At 31.6% G+C, this 24015-nt stretch overlaps 2 protein-coding genes across 2 annotated transcripts; both read left to right on the top strand.

Moving 5' to 3' along the window:
* The first annotated feature begins 623 nt into the window (after positions 1–623).
* Positions 624–5866, top strand: LOC149475447 (uncharacterized). The gene is made up of 5 exons (XM_089713212.1): positions 624–756; positions 1997–2293; positions 2400–2573; positions 2650–2719; positions 2815–5866. Exons 1-5 carry the CDS (start codon positions 624–626, stop codon positions 5864–5866), a joined length of 3726 nt encoding a protein of 1241 aa, XP_089569338.1.
* Positions 5867–14644: 8778 nt separating this feature from the next.
* On the top strand, positions 14645–18519 carry LOC149475446 (uncharacterized). Its single transcript, XM_089713247.1, has 4 exons — positions 14645–14788; positions 14873–14926; positions 15053–17147; positions 17316–18519. Exons 1-4 carry the CDS (start codon positions 14645–14647, stop codon positions 18332–18334), a joined length of 3312 nt encoding a protein of 1103 aa, XP_089569373.1. The 3' UTR covers positions 18335–18519.
* Positions 18520–24015: the final 5496 nt, after the last annotated feature.

Below are 24015 nucleotides of genomic sequence, written 5' to 3'. Positions count from 1 at the left end.
TCATCATCATCATGGGAATAAGAAATATATTGTGTAATTTGGTAATGTTAATAAAAATTAAACCGATTTCGTTAAATATTTTTTTATAATATTTCTTGAAGTATTATAAAAAAGATGGTTCTAATGGAGAGAAAACTTAAACATGTACCACGGGCGAAGCCGGGGCGGACTGCTAGTTAACAATAAAGACATTCTAGCATCAGGTCAAAATACTACTAACCAGTAATCTTAATCTTACAAAAGTGTATAGAGTCAATTTAGTTCAAAAAATTATATGTCTGTATTCCTTATCTAATACAAAATTATGCTTTATACATCGTCATTCATGTATATTGTACTAAATATCTTGTTTTAATTAAATAATTAACGACTATTATCCACAAGTGACAAGACCTAATTTCTTGTCAGTTGTGCCCCATTAAAATACCTAACAATTAGGATACTTATCTTTCAGGATTTTTTATTCAACTCTAATACCATTGTTCGCTTATCTTTACTAATGTTTCCAAAACATTAAAACCATTCTTCAACACAACAGCAATGAGTTTAGAACTCCAAAGAAATCTTTAAAATCAATTTACTCTTAATTTCCTTTAAAATATTTTTACTAGTTCTTTTTTTAAATGTCTCGTTTCGACTATGACACTATTTTTTATAGAGTTTTCTGTGCTACCATCTTGGGTATTGCTTTTACTTTTACAGTTATTTTAACTAATGTCTTCATTGATATCGATGGATTGTTATCTAAAAAAGATGGTGAGTAAATTGTTTAAGCAATTGTCATAATGAGTGGTAGATATAATCAGGATTCGTTAATTACCAGCCGCTTGTTGTTACCTGGGTTCACTGGATTAATCTATACTAATATTATAAAGCTGAAGAGTTTGTTTGTTTATTTGAACGTGCTAATCTCGGGAACTACGGGTCCGATTTGAAAAATTCTTTCAGTGTTGGATAGCCCATTTATCAAGGAAGGCTATAAGCTATATTATGTCATCTCGCTACGACCAACAGGAGCAGAGCCACGCGGGTGAAACCGCGGATCACAGCTAGATAAATCAAATTTTCTAGGTTACCTTTCTAAAACGACAATATAAATTGTTCGACGACTCCATAGACATTGTAGATACCACAGGTAAATACTATAAGATATGATAGTGACGAACAAGAGCCAAGCAGTTCCAGAAAACTTTAAATATTACATATCCGATACATTTGAGCCCCGTTAAACTAATTAATAAATGCCTTAAATATAATTTTAGATAACAGTCACACAACACCGAATATCTTGGAGGATAAATATAAACCAATAGAAATTAATAAAAATGAAATCGAATATTATAATAAAGAACAAAATTATATGGATGATTCTGATTCCTACAGGGCTAAACGTTCTATAGGTAACGCTTTTTTATTTATTGATAACTTACTTACTTACTATCTGGCGCAGTGACCCCAAAGTGGGTCTTGGCCTCCGACAACAAAAGACGCCACTTGTCCCGGCACAGTGCGATGTTTTGCCAGTCTCTTCTGCGCAGTGCCACGAGATCGTCATTCACTTGATCCGCCCAGGTCGCTGACCAAAGATGGGTGTGGTCCTCCAGCATTTCGGGGGTTGTGCGAGGGGCTGACAACCCCTCCACATAAAAAATCTAATGTTACGAAACTGACAACAAATAAAAAGATTTATTGATAAAGGGTATTCAAAATAAAGAATGATAAGTATATTAACTACAGCTACAATAAGTCATGTTTTAACAAAGTCATTTGCCATATTTTGATTTTAAAGTGCATATCTTATATATAAAATTCACGTGTCACAATGTTAGTCTGCATACTCCTCCGAAACGGGTGGACCGATTCTCATGAAATTTTCTGTGCATATCGGGTAAGTCTGAGAATCGGCCAACATCTATTTTTCATATGTACCACGGGCGAAGCCGGGGCGGACCGCTAGTTTTCATATATAATTAACTAACTGAGAAGTATCTTACAGAGCCAAACGATTTCGTATTCCAAGTAAAAAATCCAAACATGAAGAAGATTTTAACAAACAAACTAGCAACACTGCTCGAAGAAATGGATCAAGAAGAAACAGCGAAAGGTGCTGTGAAACCAGATGAAAAAGAAACTAGAAGAAAAGAAGAATTAGACGAAGCAGGGAACGATAATATGTTACATTTAGCAATGCATAACATTTTGTTACAAGGTATAATCGGTCATATGGACTTAAATGATGTGTATAAAAAGGTTCATTTGCTGATCAGAAACTTTTATGATAGCAAAAATTCTGGTAATTAATTTTTCAATAAATACGTTTTTAAAATAATATATGAAATTACGTAAAATGGTCGTTTACTTTGATACAATTAACCTCATAAACCTTAATTATTTTGTAGGAAACCCTCAAAAGCATGACAAAGCAGTAAATTCTAAAGAATTGGGAATGAAACAAGCATCCAATACAGAAGAACAAAAATTCTTCGAAGAACTGCTAAAATGTAAATCATTGCAAAACCAATTAGCTGAAGAGACGAAAAATGAGAGCCAAAAACCCAATTTAAAACACAAAGGTAAATAATTAATTTTAAGTATTTTATATAGTTTTGTTGGTATTTTGGTTCAATAAACTGATTTTAATATTTTCAGAACCAAAACTCTTCATAAAAACAGTCATTGAAATAAATGAAAATAGAAAATTCAACAAGGAAAACGATTCGTAAGACAATTTTTGATAATTTACAACTAATTGCTAATTGTCAAAAATATAAATAACGAGTCTAATAATTACATATAATCTTTTATCTTTTTCAGACAAAATAAAGACATAATTGGACTTATTAAATTAATATACAATGGCAAATCTATTAAATTTCAAAAGATGGATGACGAAGAAACGCTCCCAGTTAATCATAAATCACCAAATGAAAAATACAAAAATTCCAGAAAACATTCAGAATTTCAAATACATAATAATGAAGACATTGCAGAAAGTACTACTGTACAAACAATGGATGATAATTTTATGTCAAATCCTGCATTCCATAAAATTATCGAGTCATATTTGAAACAATATCCGATGGCTAATCCATCACAAAAAGATGTTGATAAAAAAGCAACTGCCAATCGTTTAAAAAGGCAAATAAAAATCCACTACGTTGATAAAGCTACAACACATAAACCTAAACCAGCTCATGATAAACTTAAAAAAGACGACGAAGAATTGTATATTGAAATAGAAACGCATTTTGATGGAAAGGGTAGTAAAGGCGAAAAGAAGAAAAAAATGGTTCGCAACCTCATTGACAAAATACAAAAGGCTATCAACGAAGATAGTACTCATGAGAAAAAAGCAAGTTTCAAACATATTAAAGTTAAAAAACGAAATCAAGATCCTATCAAGCCCAAACTTGATAATTTCTTTAGCAAAATAGCACCTTCACTTCTGAATATTGATCGCAGAGAAGTTGATCCTATCGGCAAAATATTACCACATGTGGATAATATTTTAGACTATCGTGGTGATAACTGGAAACGTGAGAACCTTGGTCCTGCCTTTTTGACGTCCTCTAAATCAGTGAATTCTGCTGAAATGGGCGAACTAGTTATTCATTATGATAGTATGTTGAATGATGATATCCCGAAACGTATACAAAAACCTATAACAGTGGAACAAGATAATATTAAAGCAGACAAGACTAACAATGTTACATTTTATTTAAAAGACATAGATGGATCTGGATTTTCAGTAGGTTTCAATCAATACGTAGATGAACCACCAGATGCTGATAGTCTTAAATTGTTTAATGGTTTAGAAAATCTTATAAAAGAATATCATAAAAGCTATGACACCGAAGATGTTAATAATATGGATAAAGTTGGTAACTTTGTAGAAGAAGAACAATATCCTAAAAGAGAGCAAGAAAGCATAAAAAATAGTCATGAAATAATAAGACGATCGGTAAATATGGATAAAAATTCAAACTATAAACCTTGGTTTAAGCGATTGATTATACCTTTTACTTTTCGTAAAAACTTAATCAGTAGTACGAAGTCTTATAAGGTTTTAACAAAAGATCAAAACGCAAAAAGAAGTAATTATCGGATATATCCTCGTAATATTAATCTAATATCAAAACCAATTCGAATCAAAGATTTATCGATCGCAGTAAACAACAATTATTACAATTATTTAAATCCAAATAAACAAATGAATCATAAATTGAATAGACAAAAACGTTCTCTTTCGGTACAAAAGATTTCAAACATCAAATCAAAGATAAAATTAAACAAATTTCTCAACACTAAGACAATGATGAAAAAACGATTGTTTTTGAACAATAAAAGGAATAAGAGGGAGGTAAATAAAATAAGAATTATAGCTAGAGAACGTTCATCTCGACCCGAAAAAAGATCAAATGAAAATGTATACTTACTATCCCCAGAAAAGGCAGATTTGAATAGAAAGGCTGCTATAAAAGACACTGAAATACCTGACACTATGGCAGATGAAGAAGTACAAAATAGTGATTTATTACCTCTGTCAGATTTCCTAGATATAAACTATCCCAATCAACCAGTTTCACCTCTTGAAGATGGCCGTAATTTAGAACAAGCTGTACTCATGTCTAAGTACCCGCATATATTTTTCGAAGAGCTTCCCAAATCTAAAGAATATTCCTCCGAAGAAAAACCACAAATTAAACCGTATAGAATACAAGCAAGAACTCGTAATGTACAACCAAAAGAAAACTCTAATGCGTTTGGAAACTTACCAGTTAATGTTCAAATACCTGGAGTTGAAGATATAGTTAATGCAATACTACCACACTCAAAATCAAACTTCAAAGTCACTGTTAAAATATCCCCCAAAAACATTTCTAATGATTTACATTCAGGCTTTAAAGAAATACACACTAGTGTTAACAAAAGTTATGATAAAAACGGTTTACGATATTTTTCAACGCTTAATGTATCACAAATATCAAAAATAGAGAATCTCAATGATAGTACAGATGTTAAAAATGAATCAAATGCAAGTCGAAAGTTTATGCCTGAAATAGTAATGAAAAATGAAGAAACAGAAAGAGATAATCAAATGAAACTACTTTTTGAAATACATAAAAAAAGAATTGATGAACAGTTGGACAATTTACAAAGAGAAAGAGTATATTTAGAAAACTTATTGGATAACAAAAAGGACTTTAATCCGATGCCTTTCTTAGATGTCAAAGATAATATTTACAGACAAGATAATTATGTCACCGAATTAACCCATAAAACAGAACCTATAACTACTACTATCAAAACAACAACAACGAAAACTACAACAAGTTCTCCATTAACTACAACACATACTATAACTACATCAAAACCAATTCAAGACCGAGAAAAGGAATTACTTATAGCAACTATAAAACACAATAATGATACTACAAACGAAATATTACAAAAAATAAACGAAAATACGAACTTATTAAAGATATTTCTTAACAAATTATCTAAACACTTAGAAAATACAGAGAAAACTACAGAAATAGATAATAATAAATCTAGTAAAGATACTATGGATTGGAAGAACTTCGCGCCAAAAAATCAGCTTTTTCGACAAGTATCCGAATTTCATAACAGTACCCATACTATTCCCTATATTTATATCTTCCAACCAGTCGAAGCAAATCCTTCATTAAATACAGTCTACGACACTCATATTAAAACAAATAAATTGGATATTCCAAAACCAATGAAACCAGTTAATAATTTTATAAGACAAAACCAATCGAGGTTTTTTATTGATGAATTGGAAAATATAAACCCTGATGTTTCAGCTACTATTAAAATTAATACAACGCATGCGTTAACATAAGAATATCATCATATGATTAAACTCAAGAAGCTTATATCTAATACACTGGAGATTTCAGTATGAACATTAACTTGTAACAAGAAAACATGACCTTGAATGACGCCTGTATGTTTTTTTATCCCTTTCACACCCACTTGCCAAGTTAGGTGTGAAAGGGATAAAAAAACATACAGGCGTCATTCAAGGTCATATTTTCTTGTTACAAGTTAATGTTCATACTGAAATCTCCAGTGTATTAGATATAAGCTTCTTGATTAAACTATATGATTTTATGGTTAAAAAATAAATAAAATTAACTTTCAATACAAGTAGAAGCACCTGTGTATCGATGTATTGTATAATTTAATTCTCATTAGTATAAACTGTGTGTAATAATAAGTTTTTTTTACTTCACAATAAATTATTAAATATTTTAAATTTAACTCGTTTATTTATTTACCCTTTTATCTATAAAGCCTTTCAACACATATTATTATACTAGCTTTCCGCCCGCGGCTGCGCCCGCGTTTTGAAAGAAAAACCGGCATAGTTCCCGTTCCCGTGGGATTTCCGAGATGAAACCTATCCTATGTGTTAATCCAAGTTACCCTCTATATGTGTGCTAAATTTCATTGTAATCGGTTCAGTAGTATTTGCGTGAAAGAGTAACACACACACACACACATCCTCACAAACTTTCGCATTTATAATATTAGTAGGATAACACATAATTATATTGTAATTAATAGTTTTATTATTAAACACAAAATTCATTCACCTGGAAATATAAGGGTTAGAAAAATGAGAGGTTAATAGGAAACAATTTTTTTTAAACGGTGCATTTAGATCAAACGAGCGAATGCTCATTCTAAGCCCACTATGTCAAATTGTTTTAGTGTAAACAGGCGTAGAGCATTCTTTCGTTGTTCATATTTATTCCATTGAAAAGTTACATTTGGGGTTGCATTTTTTAGAGGACGCAATTTTATTTTTTTGATGTGTAGGGGGGTTCAGTGTGAAGCTATCACCAAGTTTGTGGGGTCGCCACCCTTGTCCCACGGCCGCCATCTTAAAAATAGCGGTTGATATGGTTTTTACGATATATCTCTTTAACTATTTATTTGATAAAAAAAATTGTTAACATTGTTTGTTGCAAATTAAATTCTCTACAACTTTGGTCCAGTAAGTTTTTGTCGTAGAACTATAAATAAAAAAGTTATAAGCGAAAATGTTCAGAAATTAGAGATATTTATATTTTTCAATAAAACTTTTTTTTATCATTTTATGAAGAAATGATATCAGACCATTATTGTAGATTGTTTTTTGAGGAACAACTTTTATATACAACATTTTTTCATTAAGTAAATAGCTAATATAAGATTTTACAGCGCTCCGAAGTGAGTACTATTTTTCAGTACTCTTAACTATACAGTATACATATATTATGTGTGTACTAATAATAATTTGTCATCAGTAATTGTTTTTAATATTTTTAATAATTAATAATTAATTTTGCAATATTATTAATAATTAATTATTGACTGAACTGACTTGAAGTCTGGAAGCGCGTTTTTTTTACGTCGAAAAGCAGGGCTGAAATGTTCTGCAGTGTGCTTCCATTGTTCTGGAGTCTGGGAAAAGAGCCAATAGCCATTATATGTATAGTTAGGAGTACTGAAAAATAGTACTCACTTCAGAGCGCTGTAAAACCTTAGCTATTGACGTAATGAAAAAATGTTGTATATAAAAGTTGTTCCTCGAAAAACAATCTACAAAAATGGTCTGATATCATTTCTTCGTAAAATGATAAAAAAAGTTTTATTGAAAAATATAAAAAGCTCTAATTTCTGAACGTTTTCGCTTATAACTTTTTTATTTATAGTTCTACGACAAAAAGTTACTGGACAAAAGTTGTAGAAAATTTAATTTGCAACAAATAATGCTAACAATTTTTTTTATCAGATAAATAGTTTAAGAGATATATCGTAAAAACCATTTCAACCGCTATTTTCAAGATGGCGGCCGTGGGACAAGGGTGGCAACCCCACAAACTTGGTTTTAGCTACTCACTGACCCCCCCTACACATCAAAAACATAAAATTGCGTCCTCTAAAAACTGCAAGGTTAGGCCTAAAAAATGTAACATTTCAATGGAGTAATTGCGTTCGAATAGATTCTATGCAATGTTCTAATACTGAACAACACTGTATACGAGTTTTCGTTCACACCAAAAGATCACGAAAGAATGCTCTTGCTCTAGTTCTAGCTCTCTGTTCGTTTGGTCTAAATGCACCGTAAGGTAAACATACCTTTTACCTACATATTACATAAATGCATCATTTATATAATTAATTGTATTTATAAAGAGGAATACTAAGTATAGTTTATTTGTTTATGGCATATAAACTTAAACTACTGGATTATTGAAGTGAAAACTTCTTTAGCGGCGTTGGGTATAAAATCTTAAACTCGCGTGAGGACACGTGGCCTGATCGAAAAAGCGTAAGATGGATTGTTTTTAGCCCTTATATTCCATGCGTAAGACGGATACCATTCCAAAATATCAAACATGCTGAACGTTAATAATCAAGTTTTCACTTCTGCCGGCACTCCCGGAGTGCAACCCGTCTTTTTTTTTAATATTTCGGGACAATTTTCACACACGGCGCGATCTGATCCCATACTAAGCTTTCGCTTGTGTTATGGAAACCAGATGGCATAGATATAAGCAAACTGATGTATGTCACCAAACAATTAAAACATAATATAGGTTAACACCTGTGGTCATTATTTTCACAATAACGACCTCACGTACAAATTTTATCTTTCTATATTTAAGATACAAATAAAAGATCATTTAAGATAAAATTCATCTTTTGAAAGATAAAAAAACTATTAGTTTTATATAAAAATGCGGGATTTGTGTTTGTATGTCATAGTGCTCTATCGCATCTACACTTGGAGTGACAAGATGTATTATTTTAAGGTAAGTTTTTAATTAATTTGATATTTATTACCATTTTATTAAAATAAATATAGGTAAGTATATTGAACCTTAAACCTAATATTATAAAACTAAGCACCTGTTAAACCCCTAGATAATGTCCCTGATATCCTGTTTAACACTTTTAAATATTATATTTTCATACATTTTTGTCATTTTAAAATAAGCTAAAAGACACATCCAGAAGTTGCGAAGCTGATAATGGTTGAATTAAAAACGTAATTAAGTCGTTAATTTGACGAATGATTTGTGCTAACGTATAACCTTTCTTTGTTTTCATATTAAGAAATAATTTTTCAATAGAGTTTACATGAAATCTCCTCAATCTACTAACACTTAATTGTACTGACATATTTTTGTATAATTCATTTATTCATCCATAGCAAATATATTATGAATCAAAATTAAAAAAATACTTATTGTTTAAATCTTTTTATTTCAGTTTGTATTCGTCCTCTTGCTGTTTGAGCCTCATTCTATCTTCACTTATACGATTGCTAAACCAGAGGTAAGTGAATATTTTTTTAATGTTTATAAACCGTGAACCTGGCTAAATGGCATCTACGTAAATCTGTTCAGTTGTTTTTGCGAAATTGATATACAAATTACAAACATACAATAATATTCAAATGAATCGCTGTGCATCTATACTAATATTATAAAGCTGAAGAGTTTGTTTGTTTGTTTGATTGTTTGTTTGTTTGTTTGTTTGTTTGAACGCGCTAATCTCGGGAACTACGGGTCCGATTTGAAAAATTATTTTGGTGTTAGATAGCCCATTTATCGAGGAAGGTTATAGGCTATATTATATCATCACGCTACGACCAACAGGAGTGGAGCCACGGGGGTGAAACCGCGCGGAGCAGCTAGTTTTTAATAATTATTATTTCAAAATTACATTAAATGTTTATCAGCCATAAAATATTTTGGTGTACAACACTATAGATATAAATGTAGAATTAGTAGCTTAGCTTTACACAAGTTTATTTAAATTTTTGAAGTGAAACTTCTTTATCGGGGTTGGAAAAAAATTTAGTGTAACATTTTTCCGTTACGCGCCATCTTTTTCTTATCCCTACCACGCGTGATTCGATGTATTTCTGTCAAGTTGCATAATATAGTAAATTATTTTTTGAAAAATAAGCTTATAAAGAAGTTTCACTTCTTACGTATGTACACTAAGTACACGCACACATTTTTTTTTATTTTAATAACTCAGGCCCCGGAATCGCAGACACAATAGAAAATCTATTGTGTCGTGGACCGATCGGGCCGTTCGGGGCTCAATGGGTTAAAATATACCTAAAATTTAATATGTAGGTATCTAATTTTTATTCCAGGTATCCAATGACACCGATGTGTTTGAAGTTAAACCTCTCCCAGATAATGGATTACAGATAATAGATAAAAATCCAAAAAAACCGTCCTTATTTGAGATCATCTATTACCACATTATAAGGAAACCGTTCGAACAGGTAAACAATTTTTAAGTGATCTAAGTATAGAAAAATATTTTTTTCAACTAAGGGTGGACGTTGTTATTTGAAATGTTATTTCTTATTGTCTCAATTCTAGTAAATATCTACTTTCAAAAATTCACAAATTTCTAATAGCGTAAAAATCATTGTTAACACTCATTATGCAACTATTTTTTTTTAATTAGTTAGTATCACTAGGTTACTAATAACTAGATGAGCCAATTAAATTCGTATCATATATAAATTGATCTTTTTTTTCCATTACTTATAATAATATTTACGTATCTACCTATGCCTAAACTTTCAAATTTCTTCCACAAATCAAAAACTGAGGTCACTAAATCTGTCCAACCATTATCGAGTTTCAACAACAGAACAATTGATTTTTAAGACCATTTAACTAGAGAGAATATTAAAAACAATCCCGATATATAATTGCAGGACCAAGCCAATAATGATACACCAAAACGTCTTGATTTCGATCAGTCCGTCAGACCATTTACAAATGGTCAGGGCTATCAATTCGTGGAATGGAAACCAGAAGTACGTAGCAATTGATTATTCAAAAAATAAGTCGAACAAAATTAAAATTCCTATCCTAATCATCTCATATAAATTATAAATTCTCTGATATGCGGTTTTATACCATTACGCTATGCAAGAGCTAGCTTGGAGTAAATATGTCCTAAAAAATCCCGACTTTATATCCGATAGCAAACTGAGCCAAATTGTCCATTTACCTAAATCTGCATATAAAAATTACGATTAGCTTTAAAATATGATACACTAAATATTAATAAGAATACTTATTTGAAAATATGACGTTAATTTCAACCAATTTTAGGAAGTACACCCTATCGAACCTGTAGAAGACATTCAGAAAAAACCTGATGATAAAAAAGACGAAAATAAGAAATCAGTAGAAAATGATTTAGACGAAAAGCCAGCAAGTGCTGAAGATGCTAAAAAGACTGATAAAGATGGTGAAGACAAGAAAGATGATAGATCTGATTATGATGATGAGGTAACATTAAGAGAAATTGTAATTTATTTTTCATAAGAATGTGTAATTGTGTAGCTAAACATTTTGTTGTTGTTGTTGAAAATTTTGTTCAAACTTCAAGTCAAATGTTTGAAAATATTAATTTTAGATAGAGCAGTCTTAAATTTTTACTAACCATGCTCTTGGAATTTTACTTGCTACTAAAGTAAGCAATGAACATAATAAATAAATAATAACCATTCCATTATTTACTTATTTATTTTTACAGGATCAGTCTGCACATGACAGGAGAAAGAGAGAAATAAACGACGAGGTAAGTTTAACATTTTTTTTCTAGAATCATCAAGATACGTATGAAGATAAATATAAAAACAGCACGCATCTGTTTTAAGATTGCTTAAAAATATCGTTTTTTAACAGTCTTAATACGAAAGATATAAAAAAGGTCTTATCGAAGGTATATTTTGATCATATTTAAATATTTAAAGGATACATTGTCTTAAAAAGGAACATGAGTTCAATTTAATTAAAATTTTGCTAACTAGGTAATTATTGTTTTCAGAATATTCCAGCAGCGCCAACTCTACCCGATCTTAATTTAAATGAATTACCAAGCGACGTTCGAAAAATCTATGAAAACTCTCCAGTAAGTGTATAAAAAAACCAGTAAATTTTAATTTTAATATAAACTTTATTGTATAATGTATATTACTTTCAAAAGAAAAAGCTATAAAAACATCTAAACTCTTATGGATGTTCTCATAATATCAGACTGTGTTTCATATTATTTATTTTTTCATTTATATTTAACTATTTTTCTTTACTTCAGGATTTCGCCAAATTCTTCGGTGGAAGTGATGAAAATAACGATTCTGCTGCCAAAGTATGTAGTTAAATAATATTACGTAAGCAAAACAATGGTGTCTTGATTACAAAAACATTCAATTCTTCAAAATACAATAGATTTCTTCCTAAAAAAACATTATAACACATCACAATTTTCAGCTAATCCCCGCAAAACAGAGTAACCACTTACCGCAAAACCAAATCTACACGAACAATCCTGAAAAAGAAGGTTTTAAAGACAGTTTCATTAAATTGGTTAGATTAGGACTAAAATATCCAATTTTGTTCAATGATATAAGTATACTAAACAATAGACAATACCTTATTTAGTTGACACACTATTTATTTATTTATTATACGAATAACTGTATAAAACTCCAAAATACCATCTAAAACCGGCTACTCACCTACCTGCAGCAGGGGAGAATTGGAAATGCACCCTTAATTGGCTCTTTAATTGTGATATGTATAGGCAAGCAGGGGTAATTTCGAGAACATCTGAAATTGCTCCGACCGCTGACCAACCGAGACTGTTCCAATATTACCCCTGCGGCATGTGCGTGAGTAGCCGGCTTTAAACAACCCACTAAACAACATAGACATTAATATTATTTATTAAATTACAGGACTTAAGCCAAACACCGGTTGGCATCGATTCCAATCAAGAACCCAATTCAGTTTTAATAGATTCCAATGAAAATAAACTTAATAATGATAAAGGAAATCAAGGCAATATTTGGAGTGGTCGTAATGAAGTTCAACCTGTATCTAACGAGAAGATTATTCTTACTCCTGTGACTGATGACGGAGTGGTATGGCATTTATTTATTATTGCAATGGAACAAATTAATCAATATTTGAGATTGTTTTAGAAGTGCAACTTCTTTGGGCGCGTTGAGAGTAAAATTTCAAGGTCGCATCATGGCAATTCTGTCACGTCATTCAGTAAGGCGACAATTTTAGTGTCTTTGAATCTTGAGAAGTTTCACTTCTGACACTAGTGCTCAGCACACACGCTCTTTTTTATATTTATTTCTTAGGAACTTAAATAACTATTTTATTGGTAATTCTTTTTCATGATAATTATTCATAGTTCAAGATTGTAACATATTATATTTTTTTAGGAAATACCACCAGCCCCTAAGATTGTGGAACAAAGACCTGATGAGGAAGAACCTGCCGATAGTGATAGTAGTGTCATAGTAGAAGAACCAGCTGTAAAATCAACTGAAGAAGTACCTATACATCATACCAATGTCATAGTTCAACAACCTGTTATAGTTGTACCTCCTAATCTCGACAATGTTATAAAAAATAGCAATGAAGATGACAGTAATACTAAACCTTTGGTTAATAATGCAAATAGTGAAGAACCTCTGGACGATTTTAAAGATAGAGCAAACGCCATGTTTAACAAAATGCCAAACGATTTTGCAAATAAAGAGGAAAAGCCGAAAACGTATGGAATGGATTTAGTCGGAAATAAGGGAGTTGTATGGAATGTGAGTATATTTTGTGAAATAATTATAAAAAGCAACTTAGTTAACTTTCGTTTTATTTCATTTATATACGATAATTTGATATATTTTTGGTTAAATAGCATTTAAATGCTTTATAACCTCGTGATCGATTTTTTCTATTCTTTAAAAATTTATACACGATAAACTTAATTTTACATTTTTAATTAAAGCGATCCAGATTATACTTTGAACTTAACTATTTATTTTACAGGATTTGGACGAAACCCCCGTGGGAAGTGATAATGTAGGAGTACCGAGCGTTAACACAATATATTATAAACCTCAAGAATCTGAAGAAAATGATAAACCTTCAAAAAATATTATATATGAGTATCCAAAGGAAAGCGATAGTGCAATACCCGTAGTAACGAAAGAGGTATGTTCGTATTATTTAATTGAAAATTCTTTAGGCGCGTTGAGAGTAAAATTTCAAGGTCACGTCATGGAAATATCGTCTCGTCATGAAGTAAGGTGAAGAAGTTTCACGTCTGACACGTGTGCTCGCCACACCCGCCCTTTTTTATTTATTTGTGAGCTTTTATGATTAGATTTTGATTTAACATTATTTGTATAAATACAATAATATGTCTTTTAATATTTTAGAACCGAATTGATTCCGTTGAAGAACCTTCTCAGTCAGTCATAATCGAACCGAAGCCAGAACCAATTAATTACGTCGTGGGAAAACCTGAGCCAGAAGCCAGCTATGAAAACACAATTGATGAACCCAAAAACAACGAACCAGACAGTAATGTTCTGAAACAATCATTTGATAATCTCCTTAAGCAGATTCCACCTTTTAAACCATTAATACCACAGGCAGTTTATAAACCTATTGTATATCACAGGGCTACTAGAAAACCTTACAAACCCACATACATTGTAAAACCTCATTATACACATGAAAGAAAACCGTTAAGGAAGTATAGAGAAAGATATCATAAACCAATGTATGATGAAGACAAGCTAAAGAGATCATTTGCAAACCTTAATAATCAGTTAAATAATATGCAGTCGAAATCTAAGCCCGTCGAGGCACTACCAGGGACATATGGAATGAATCTACATAACGGTAAAGGATACACGTGGAATGTAAGTATTTAGAGAATATATTTTGTTAATTTTACCAAATGTTAGTATTAAACGAATTCTCTTACGAAAAATTTATTTTTTCAGGACTTGAATCCGCCACAAGATACAGTTGTTAATGTTGGGGAAGGTGAACATGAGGTAAGAGAATATGTAATAACATTTTATAATTGTTATTTTTGGAATAAATGTGATAATATTAGTAGTATATTAGTTGTAATAATTGTTCAACAGCACTGAATAATTTTAATTCTATGTTATTTATAGAATAAACCAGCACACGAAGATAATTACGTAGCACCGGAATCTACTGAAGCAACCGAGCCAACATCACAGTCAGCTGAACCCAACAGTTCTGCAGAATCTCAATCAAACGAGCAACCGTCTTCATCAAATGAGCAACCATCTTCGTCTTATGAACAACCATCTTCGTCAAATGAACAACCAGATTCATCAAATGAACAACCTTCTTCATCAAATGAACAATCATCTGCGTCAAATGAACAACCGTCATCATCAAATGAAGAACCATCTTCATCAAATGAGCAACCCTCATCATCAAATGAACAACCATCTTCATCAATTGAGCAACCCTCATCATCAAATGAAGAACCATCTTCATCAAATGAGCAACCGTCTTCGTCAAATGAACAACCATCTTCATCAAATGAGCAACCCTCATCATCAAATGAAGAACCATCTTCATCAAATGAGCAACCGTCTTCATCAAATGAACAACCATCTTCGTCAAATGAGCAACCCTCATCATCAAATGAAGAACCTTCTTCGTCAAATGAGCAACCCTCATCATCAAATGAACAACCATCTTCGTCAAATGAGCAACCCTCATCATCAAATGAAGAATCATCTTCATCAAATAAGCAACCATCTGAAGCGCATAAAAAACCATCTCCGTCACATAACCACCATAAACCATCTCACCCGCATAAGAGACCATCGCACACAAATGAAGCGACTAAGAAACCTGCTACAGAGAAACCGAAAGAGGAACCTTCAAACAAGTCAAAACCAAAAAGGAACACTGAGAAAAATTACAAAAAAGACAAAAACAGTCCAGCTGAAAAATCAAGCGAACCGAAGGCTAGTAAAAAAGCAAATAGTAATGACAAACCTAAAAATAAAAATTCTTCCAGTAATTCAAAACCCAAACAGAAGAGCAACAAACCTGCACATAAGTCCCCTGCAAGTAGTAATGAAGACAAAGAAAAACCTTCGGAATCAAATGGTCCATCAAATAATAATAATACCTCAGTTAATGTACACGCTGGCACAATCTACGGAAACACAGTGGGCAATGATCATATTAAAAATGTATTTAATTTCTATAATGGCCAGGGTACTAATGGAAATGAAGGTGCAAGTAATAATAAACCCGCAAACGATAATTCAAACGGCGATGAAAATAAAGAATCTCATAAAAAAGACAACGATTCTAATGAAAAAATGAAGCCAAAATCAAAATCTTTACCTACTGATGACAATTCATCGGATGAAAATTCTGATGAAAATAATAAGAAACCAAGCAAAGAATCCAAAGCACCACACAAAAGTCAATCAAGTCCAGATAATGAAAGAGACGACGAGAACAATAGTTCACCAGATGAAAATTCTACAGAATCTAATGAAAAACCAAATAAAAAATCCAAACCTGAAAATAAGGCATCAGCCGATAAAAAAAGAGAACCAAAAGAGAAGAAAAACGATAGTGTAGATAAAAATTCATCTAATGAATCATCTGCTGAAGCTAGTAACGAATCTAAAAATAAACCTGAAACAAAGCCCGATAGCAAAGAAAAACAACGATCTGAACATAAAAAAGACAAAGCAGAAAAACCTGAATCGAATACTGAACCATCTAGTGAAGAATCTAATAAAAAAGACAACGATTCTAATGAAAAAATGAAGCCAAAATCAAAATCTTTACCTACTGATGACAATTCATCGGATAAAAATTCTGATGAAACTAGTAAGAAACCAAGCAAAGAATCCAAAGCACCTCACAAAAGTCAATCAAGTCCAGAAAATGAAAGAGACGACGAGAACAATAGTTCACCACATGAAAATTCTACAGAATCTAATGAAAAACCAAATAGAAAATCCAAACCTGAAAATAAGGCATCAGCCGATAAAAAAAGAGAACCAAAAGAAAAGAAAAACGATAGTGTAGATAATAATTCATCTAATGAATCATCCGCTGAAGCTAGTAACGAATCTAAAAAGAAACCTGAAACAAAGCCCGAAAGCAAAGAAAAACCAAGATCTGAACATAAAAAAGACAAAGCAGAAAAACCTGAATCGAATACTGAACCATCTAGTGAAGAATCTAATAAAAAAGACAACGATTCTAATGAAAAAATAAAGCCAAAATCAAAATCTTTACCTACTGATGACAATTCATCGGATAAAAATTCTGATGAAACCAGTAAGAAACCAAGCAAAGAATCCAAAGCACCACACAAAAGTCAATCAAGTCCAGATAATGAAAGAGACGACGAGAACAATAGTTCACCAGATGAGAATTCTACAGAATCTAATGAAAAACCAAATAAAAAATCCAAACCTGAAAATAAGGCATCAGCCGATAAAAAAAGAGAACCAAAAGAAAAGAAAAACGATAGTGTAGATAATAATTCATCTAATGAATCACCTGCTGGAGCTAGTAAAGAATCTAATAAGAAACCTGAGCAAAAGCCCGAAAGCAAAGAAAAACCAAGATCTGAAAATAAAAAAGACAAAGCAGAAAAACCTGAATCGAATACTGAACCAAGTAAAGAAAAAGAGCCTAAAAGTGACAAGTCAGAAGCTGACAAGAAAAAACCTAATGAAAAACCAAATAAAAAATCCAAGCCCGAAAATAAGGCATCAGCCGATAAAAAAAGAGAACCAAAAGAAAAGAAAAACGATAGTGTAGATAATAATTCATCTAATGAATCATCTGCTGAAGCTAGTAAAGAATCTAACAAGAAACCTGAAACAAAGTCCGATAGCAAAGATAAACCAAGATCTGAAAATGACAAAGAGCCTAAAAGTGACAAGTCAGAAGCTGACAAGAAAAAACCTGAAGCACGGAAAGAAGAGCCGAAAAAATCTTCAGAATCTAAGAAAGCTGCGGAACCTAAAAAATCTAAACCGACGGAAGAAAAGAAGCCTTCGAAACCTGAAGAATCAAAACCGTCGACAGAAAAGAAACCATCCAAATCTAAAGAATTGAAACCCGCTACAGAAAAGAAACCATCAAAACCAGAAAATAAACCATCCAAATCTAAAGAATTGAAACCCGCTACAGAAAAGAAACCTTCAAAATCTAAAGAATCAAAACCAGAAAATAAACCATCCAAATCTAAAGAATTGAAACCCGTTACAGAAAAGAAACCATCAAAATCTAAAGAATTGGAACCCGCTACAGAAAAGAAACCTTCAAAATCTAAAGAATCAAAACCAGAAAATAAACCATCCAAATCTAAAGAATTGAAACCCGCTACAGAAAAGAAACCTTCAAAATCTGAAGACGAAAAGAAATCTCCTTAACCTAAAGAATCTAAAATACCTAAAAAAGCAAAGCACAAGAGCAGAAACGTCTACCGGACCTCAAAAGTGAAACAACTACAGATTCAACGGAAACTCCAACAGCTTCTGGCAGTTCTGAAGAAACAACAACTGATTCTTCTAACAGAACAACCAGAAAGCACTACCATAGATCGTACCGTAAATCGAGTTAGCATTTTCAATAATAATTAGTATAGATTTATAAGGAAAATAATAAAATTAATATCTTCTACTATAATATTATGTAATATATTTATAATAACATTGATTTGTTGTTTACGAGTTTGCAAATTAGTCAATAAAGCAGTTCATTTACAAAAAAAATGTTTTATTTATTATCCTAGCTTTCCGAGCGTGGCTTTGCAAACCCGGATAGTTCCCGTTTCTGTACTATTTCCGGGATAAAACCTATAATATGTGTTAATCCAAAATGTGTGCTAAATTTAATTGTATTCAGTTCAGTAGTAGGTAGGTATTGGTAGGTTTGCGTGAAAGAGACACTAGAGAATCATAGACACACATACAAAATAAATTAATACTAATTAATAAATTTAAAACACCACCAACACCTTGGATTACTGATAAAGTAAAATTTTTGTTTAAATTATTAAGAAATAACGCTTAAAAGAAATTCCGCAAATCTAAATCTGATATTGACAAGAAATATTATTTGGATTTAAAACATCATGCTAATGTTGTATTGCAAAACGATAAAACGGCATACTTTCAAATTCAAATTAATTTATTTGCCAAAAAAACATGGTATACATAGATGTTAACAATTGAGTTCCAGCATGTTCAGCCGTTATTAACAGCATGCAAATTATGTCACTTAATTATAAATCAAAATTTCATTTATTATTTTCATTATCATTTTACATTTCACAATTATTATTAAACAAAGTCAAACAATAATTATTACAAGTCAAAATTTATATTTGAAGTAGCTCTTGTACACTTTTTCTGGGCTAAAAACACTTGATTAATAATAACGGAATTCCCCCACAAGAGTATTCCATATCGCAATATTGATGCAACGTAACCGTGATATGCCACTATAGCAGCTTTTTCAGATACAGTCTTAAGGATACACCGTAGTGCAAACACGAATAACACCTTATTCAAGCGCGTATTAACACATTCAGCCTGTGACTTCCAACTACATCTTTGGTCAAGAACTAAGCCTAAAAATTTGGTTTCAGTAACTTCTTGGATCGTTTTACCATCATAATGTACATTAAGATGAGTCATATTGTTTTTGCTTTTATTATAAAATTGGATGTAGTTTGTTTTTGCTAGGTTTACGTTTAAACCATTATCCTCTAACCATTGGATTACCTTAATTATAGTATGATTAATTGAAAATTCAAAGTCAACTCCATTCTTTTCGGAAATAATAACCGAAACGTCATCAGCATTATAAAAATAACTGCGTTAAAAACAACCGACTTCAAAAACGGAAAAGTAATAAATAAAGAAGATTTGATATTATTAATTACTACATATTATTTAGATGTGCTATTTACTAAAAAGGTTTGATGTCGGTGCACGGGCTTAATACTAAGTGCTTAGTGCACGGGCTTAATACTAAGTGCTTAGTGCACGGGCTTAATACTAAGTGCTTAGTGCACGGGCTTAATACTAAGTGCTTAGTGCACGGGCTTTATACTAAGTGCTTAGTGCACGGGCTTAATACTAAGTGCTTAGTGCACGGGCTTAATACTAAGTGCTTAGTGCACGGGCTTTATACTAAGTGCTTAGTGCACGGGCTTAATACTAAGTGCTTAGTGTTTGGTACCGTTTGAAGTCGGTTGTTTTTAACGCAGTTATTTTTATTTATACTTTTTAGTGTATTTTTCAACACGAATCAAACGAGCCCAATCTCGATAAAGTTGAGTCAATATATTACTGAGTTCTTATGGCCACCTTCCGATTCCATCATCAAATCAGCTTCATGTCATGACAATGTTTCAGCGCTATCAAATTTACATACGTATACAAAATTTCAGCTCAATCGGTTACCGGGAAGTGAATCAAAGTTACTTGCTGTCATCGAGTACGGACAAAAATGCTCATAAAATAAAAACTACTGGGCCTATCCGAATAAAATTTTTATGGGACCAATTCGACACCATCCCGCATCGAACAAAAATCACGTAAATCGGTTAAGAAACCTCGGAGTAATCGGTGTACATACATAAAAAAAATATATACCGGCCGAATTGATAACCTCCTCCTTTTTTTGAAGTCGTTTAAAAAGGGGTAGGTGTTAAACAAACCAAACAAGTAGGTGCCATAACCTCAGCAGATCGTGGAAAATCAGTAACTGTTGCTGTTACCATTAATGCTCAAGGAGGACACATCATGCCTTTTTCCGTATTGCCACTGAAACGATTTCAAGACCTGAATGGATGCGGGATGCAGAATTTTTAAATATGAATAAAATAATGGTTAACTTAGTTGATCTCATTGTTTAAACTAAGAATATTTTTTATTGATTTGTTTTGTTTAAGTATAATATTTAAAATAAGTTGATTTTTGTTATTAATAGATTCTTTTAATAAATAATTTGTTGATTTACCATGATAATATTGTATTCATTACCAACCCCTTTGTCTTGTTACTTTCGACCCACAACGTGTTAATTTCGACCTGCCTACGGGGTCGAAAGTAACAATTGACGATTTTTTTTTAAATTTCGTTTATACATATAAAAAACAACATATTACTATAATTTATAAATCGAGTTGCTAGTGTAAAGAATATGAACTGAACATATATATATTATACATATAAGGTTATATAAATGTCGTGGCCATATCGTAGATTTGCTCATTTCATGTTATGATCGATCATTTCACGAAATGGTCGCATTTCATGAAAAGGCCAATATAGTTTGATCAGATCGTTAAATCGTCAACGTTTCACGATTTGGCCATCCACATTTGGCCAGATCGTATAAAATATAAAGAGTCCATAAAATATTAAATTGTTAATTATTTAAAATAATAATTTTAAAAATATATTCATGAGTTTACAATCTATAGTGGTTTAAAGTTAACTCAAAAATGGAGCATTTTCGTAAATTTTCTAAAAAATCTTAGAGTAAGTGTAAGAAATGTTATAGTATGCTATATATTCGTGATCTACTCAATAAGCTCTTTCATTTGATACCCCACACGGCATATTATGGAAATTTTTATTTTTTTCTTTGTATTCCATATTTAATTACCGGAGTGCGGGGAGGGGGACCACAAAACTGGTTGGCAACATCTGTCTATAGGATGTCTGGAATCTATACAATATATAATATCAGAAGTCAGATTTAGGTCCGCTATTTTTGTAAACGAACATCTCCTTGGAGCCTGCTCAGTGCTCTAATAACAAGCAACCCGCCCATCTTTGCCACCAGCACGTGAGCTATCGTTTAAGATTATTTTATTTCATAGACAAAATTAGAGAAGCGGTATATGCCGGCTGCGCGAAGCTAGAGAAGAAAACATATGGATTTTCAGGGAAAATTTAGCAAAAAATTTTTGATGTAATTTTGTTGTTTAAGTATTTTTTATGAGATCAGTGTATGCAAAACTACAAGTCCTTTCGCGCTAAGTATACCAATAATGGGACACCCTGTAGGTATACATATTTATCACATTGTTATATATTTCATTCATTTTTATAAATAAACTAGCGGTCCGCCCCGGCTTCGCCCGTGGTACATATTTATGTTTTCTCTACATAAGAACCATCCTGGTACTTCAAGGAATATAATAAAAAAAGAATTATCGAAATCAGTCCACCCGTTCTCGAGTTATGCGCTTACCAACACATTTTGCGATTCATTTTTATATTATAGATTGTGATAAGCTGGCATAAGAACACTTTTTAGTGTTTATTTTCAATTTTTAACTTATTTAATTTATTTAAGATATGCTGCCATCAAAAAGCATTTTGTTTATAAAATAGCAATGTGATTTCTTTACTTTATTTCATTATCACAACAATAAACAGTTTTAATATATTCAATCGTGCTATCTCACTATATCTCACAATATAAGATACAGATAAAAGATCGTTTAAGATAAAATTCACCTTTTGAAAGATAAAAAAACTATTAGTATTTATATAAAAATGCGGGATTTGTTTTTGTATGTCATAGTGCTCTATTGCATCTCAAATTGGAGTGACAAGATGTATTATTATAAGGTGAGTTTTCAATTAATTTAATTTTATATTTATAACAACTTATTGATTTTTATTGTAAAAATAATTTAATTTTTGAACTCAAAAACTTAATACAATAAAAACTAAGCACCTGTTAAACCCCTTGGTAATGTCTCTGATAGCTTATTTAATACTTTTAAACATATTTTCATACATGTATGCAATTTTAATTGACAGATAACACCTATCCATAAGTTTCGAAATCGACCCTTAAAAGATACAATTTTTTTTTTCTTTCCTAAAAATAACGAAACGTTCCAAATCATACATGTTTTAATATAAATGTACATACATACAAATCTTAAATAACTGTAAACAATTTAAAATCTTTACATCCAAACAAATTAAATGGTATTTAATTCGATAATTAATTAATTAAGTCGTTAATTTTTGCCTAATGACTTAACTTTACTCTTCAAAATCTCTATTATCTTTTCTTTATGTCAATTTTTTCATAGATTTAGCTAATAATTGTAGGTATAGGTATGTGTTTTATTCAAATACTAGCGGTCCGCCCCGGCTTCGCCCGTGGTACATATTTACGTTTTCTCTACATAAGAACCATCCTCGTACTTCAAGGAATATAATAAAAAAATAATTATCGAAATTGGTCCACCCGTTCTCGAGTTATGCGTCATTTTTATATATAAGATAACTTGGTCATTTATAAAAGTGAAGTCTCGTGTCCCCAAGTGGGGTATTAAGGGGCAGATGCATCATTGATACATCTGTTTCACTGATCGATTTTCTGTAGAGACAAGTAGGTAATGAGCCTTCCATGTCCTGCCAGACCGAGACATTTTTTTTTCTTCGTCTCCACCGGGAACCGAACGCATGACGGTTCTATGGCAAGATGTTTCACGCGTCAACCATTGAACCAAGAAGGCGGTCGAACGGTCATTTATACTTACAAATATTTTCTTTATTTCAGTTTGTATTCGTCCTCTTGCTGTTTGAGCCTCAGTCCATCTTCTCTCATACTATTGCTAAGCCAGGGGTAAGTTAATATTGTTTATAAGAGTTAAAAAATATTGAAGGGTAAGGGAAGGGTAAGAGTTAAGAAATAATGTAGTTTTAAATGCAAAACTACAAACATTAGATATTTAAAAAATGTGTTTCAAATTTGCAATAAACTAGCAAAAAACTTTTCGAATATTTCTCACGAAATTAAAGAAAAAACAGTATTTTTGTAAGATTAAGAATATTTTTGGTAAATAACGTTTACTACTATATCGCTCTTGGGTTTTTACGTGAAACTACATTAATTTTTAGTCGGAGTTGTAACTACAGCAGTTTATGATTTTTACTAACAATATATGCTCTACTTCGAATTTTACTTGCTGCTCAATGAAACAATGAACATAACAACAAATAATAATAGAGCTTCAGTTCATATATCTATAGACTCTACATTCAATTATTTATCTACTTATTTTTAC

This window comes from Colias philodice, chromosome 30 (genome assembly GCF_061535455.1).
Source record: "Colias philodice isolate Cphi_HAF_F1 chromosome 30, ilColPhil1 Martin Lab GWU primary, whole genome shotgun sequence".
NCBI lineage: Eukaryota > Metazoa > Arthropoda > Insecta > Lepidoptera > Pieridae > Colias > Colias philodice.
Note: the sequence above shows the minus strand (reverse complement) of the source record. Positions and strands in the feature narration are given on the sequence as shown.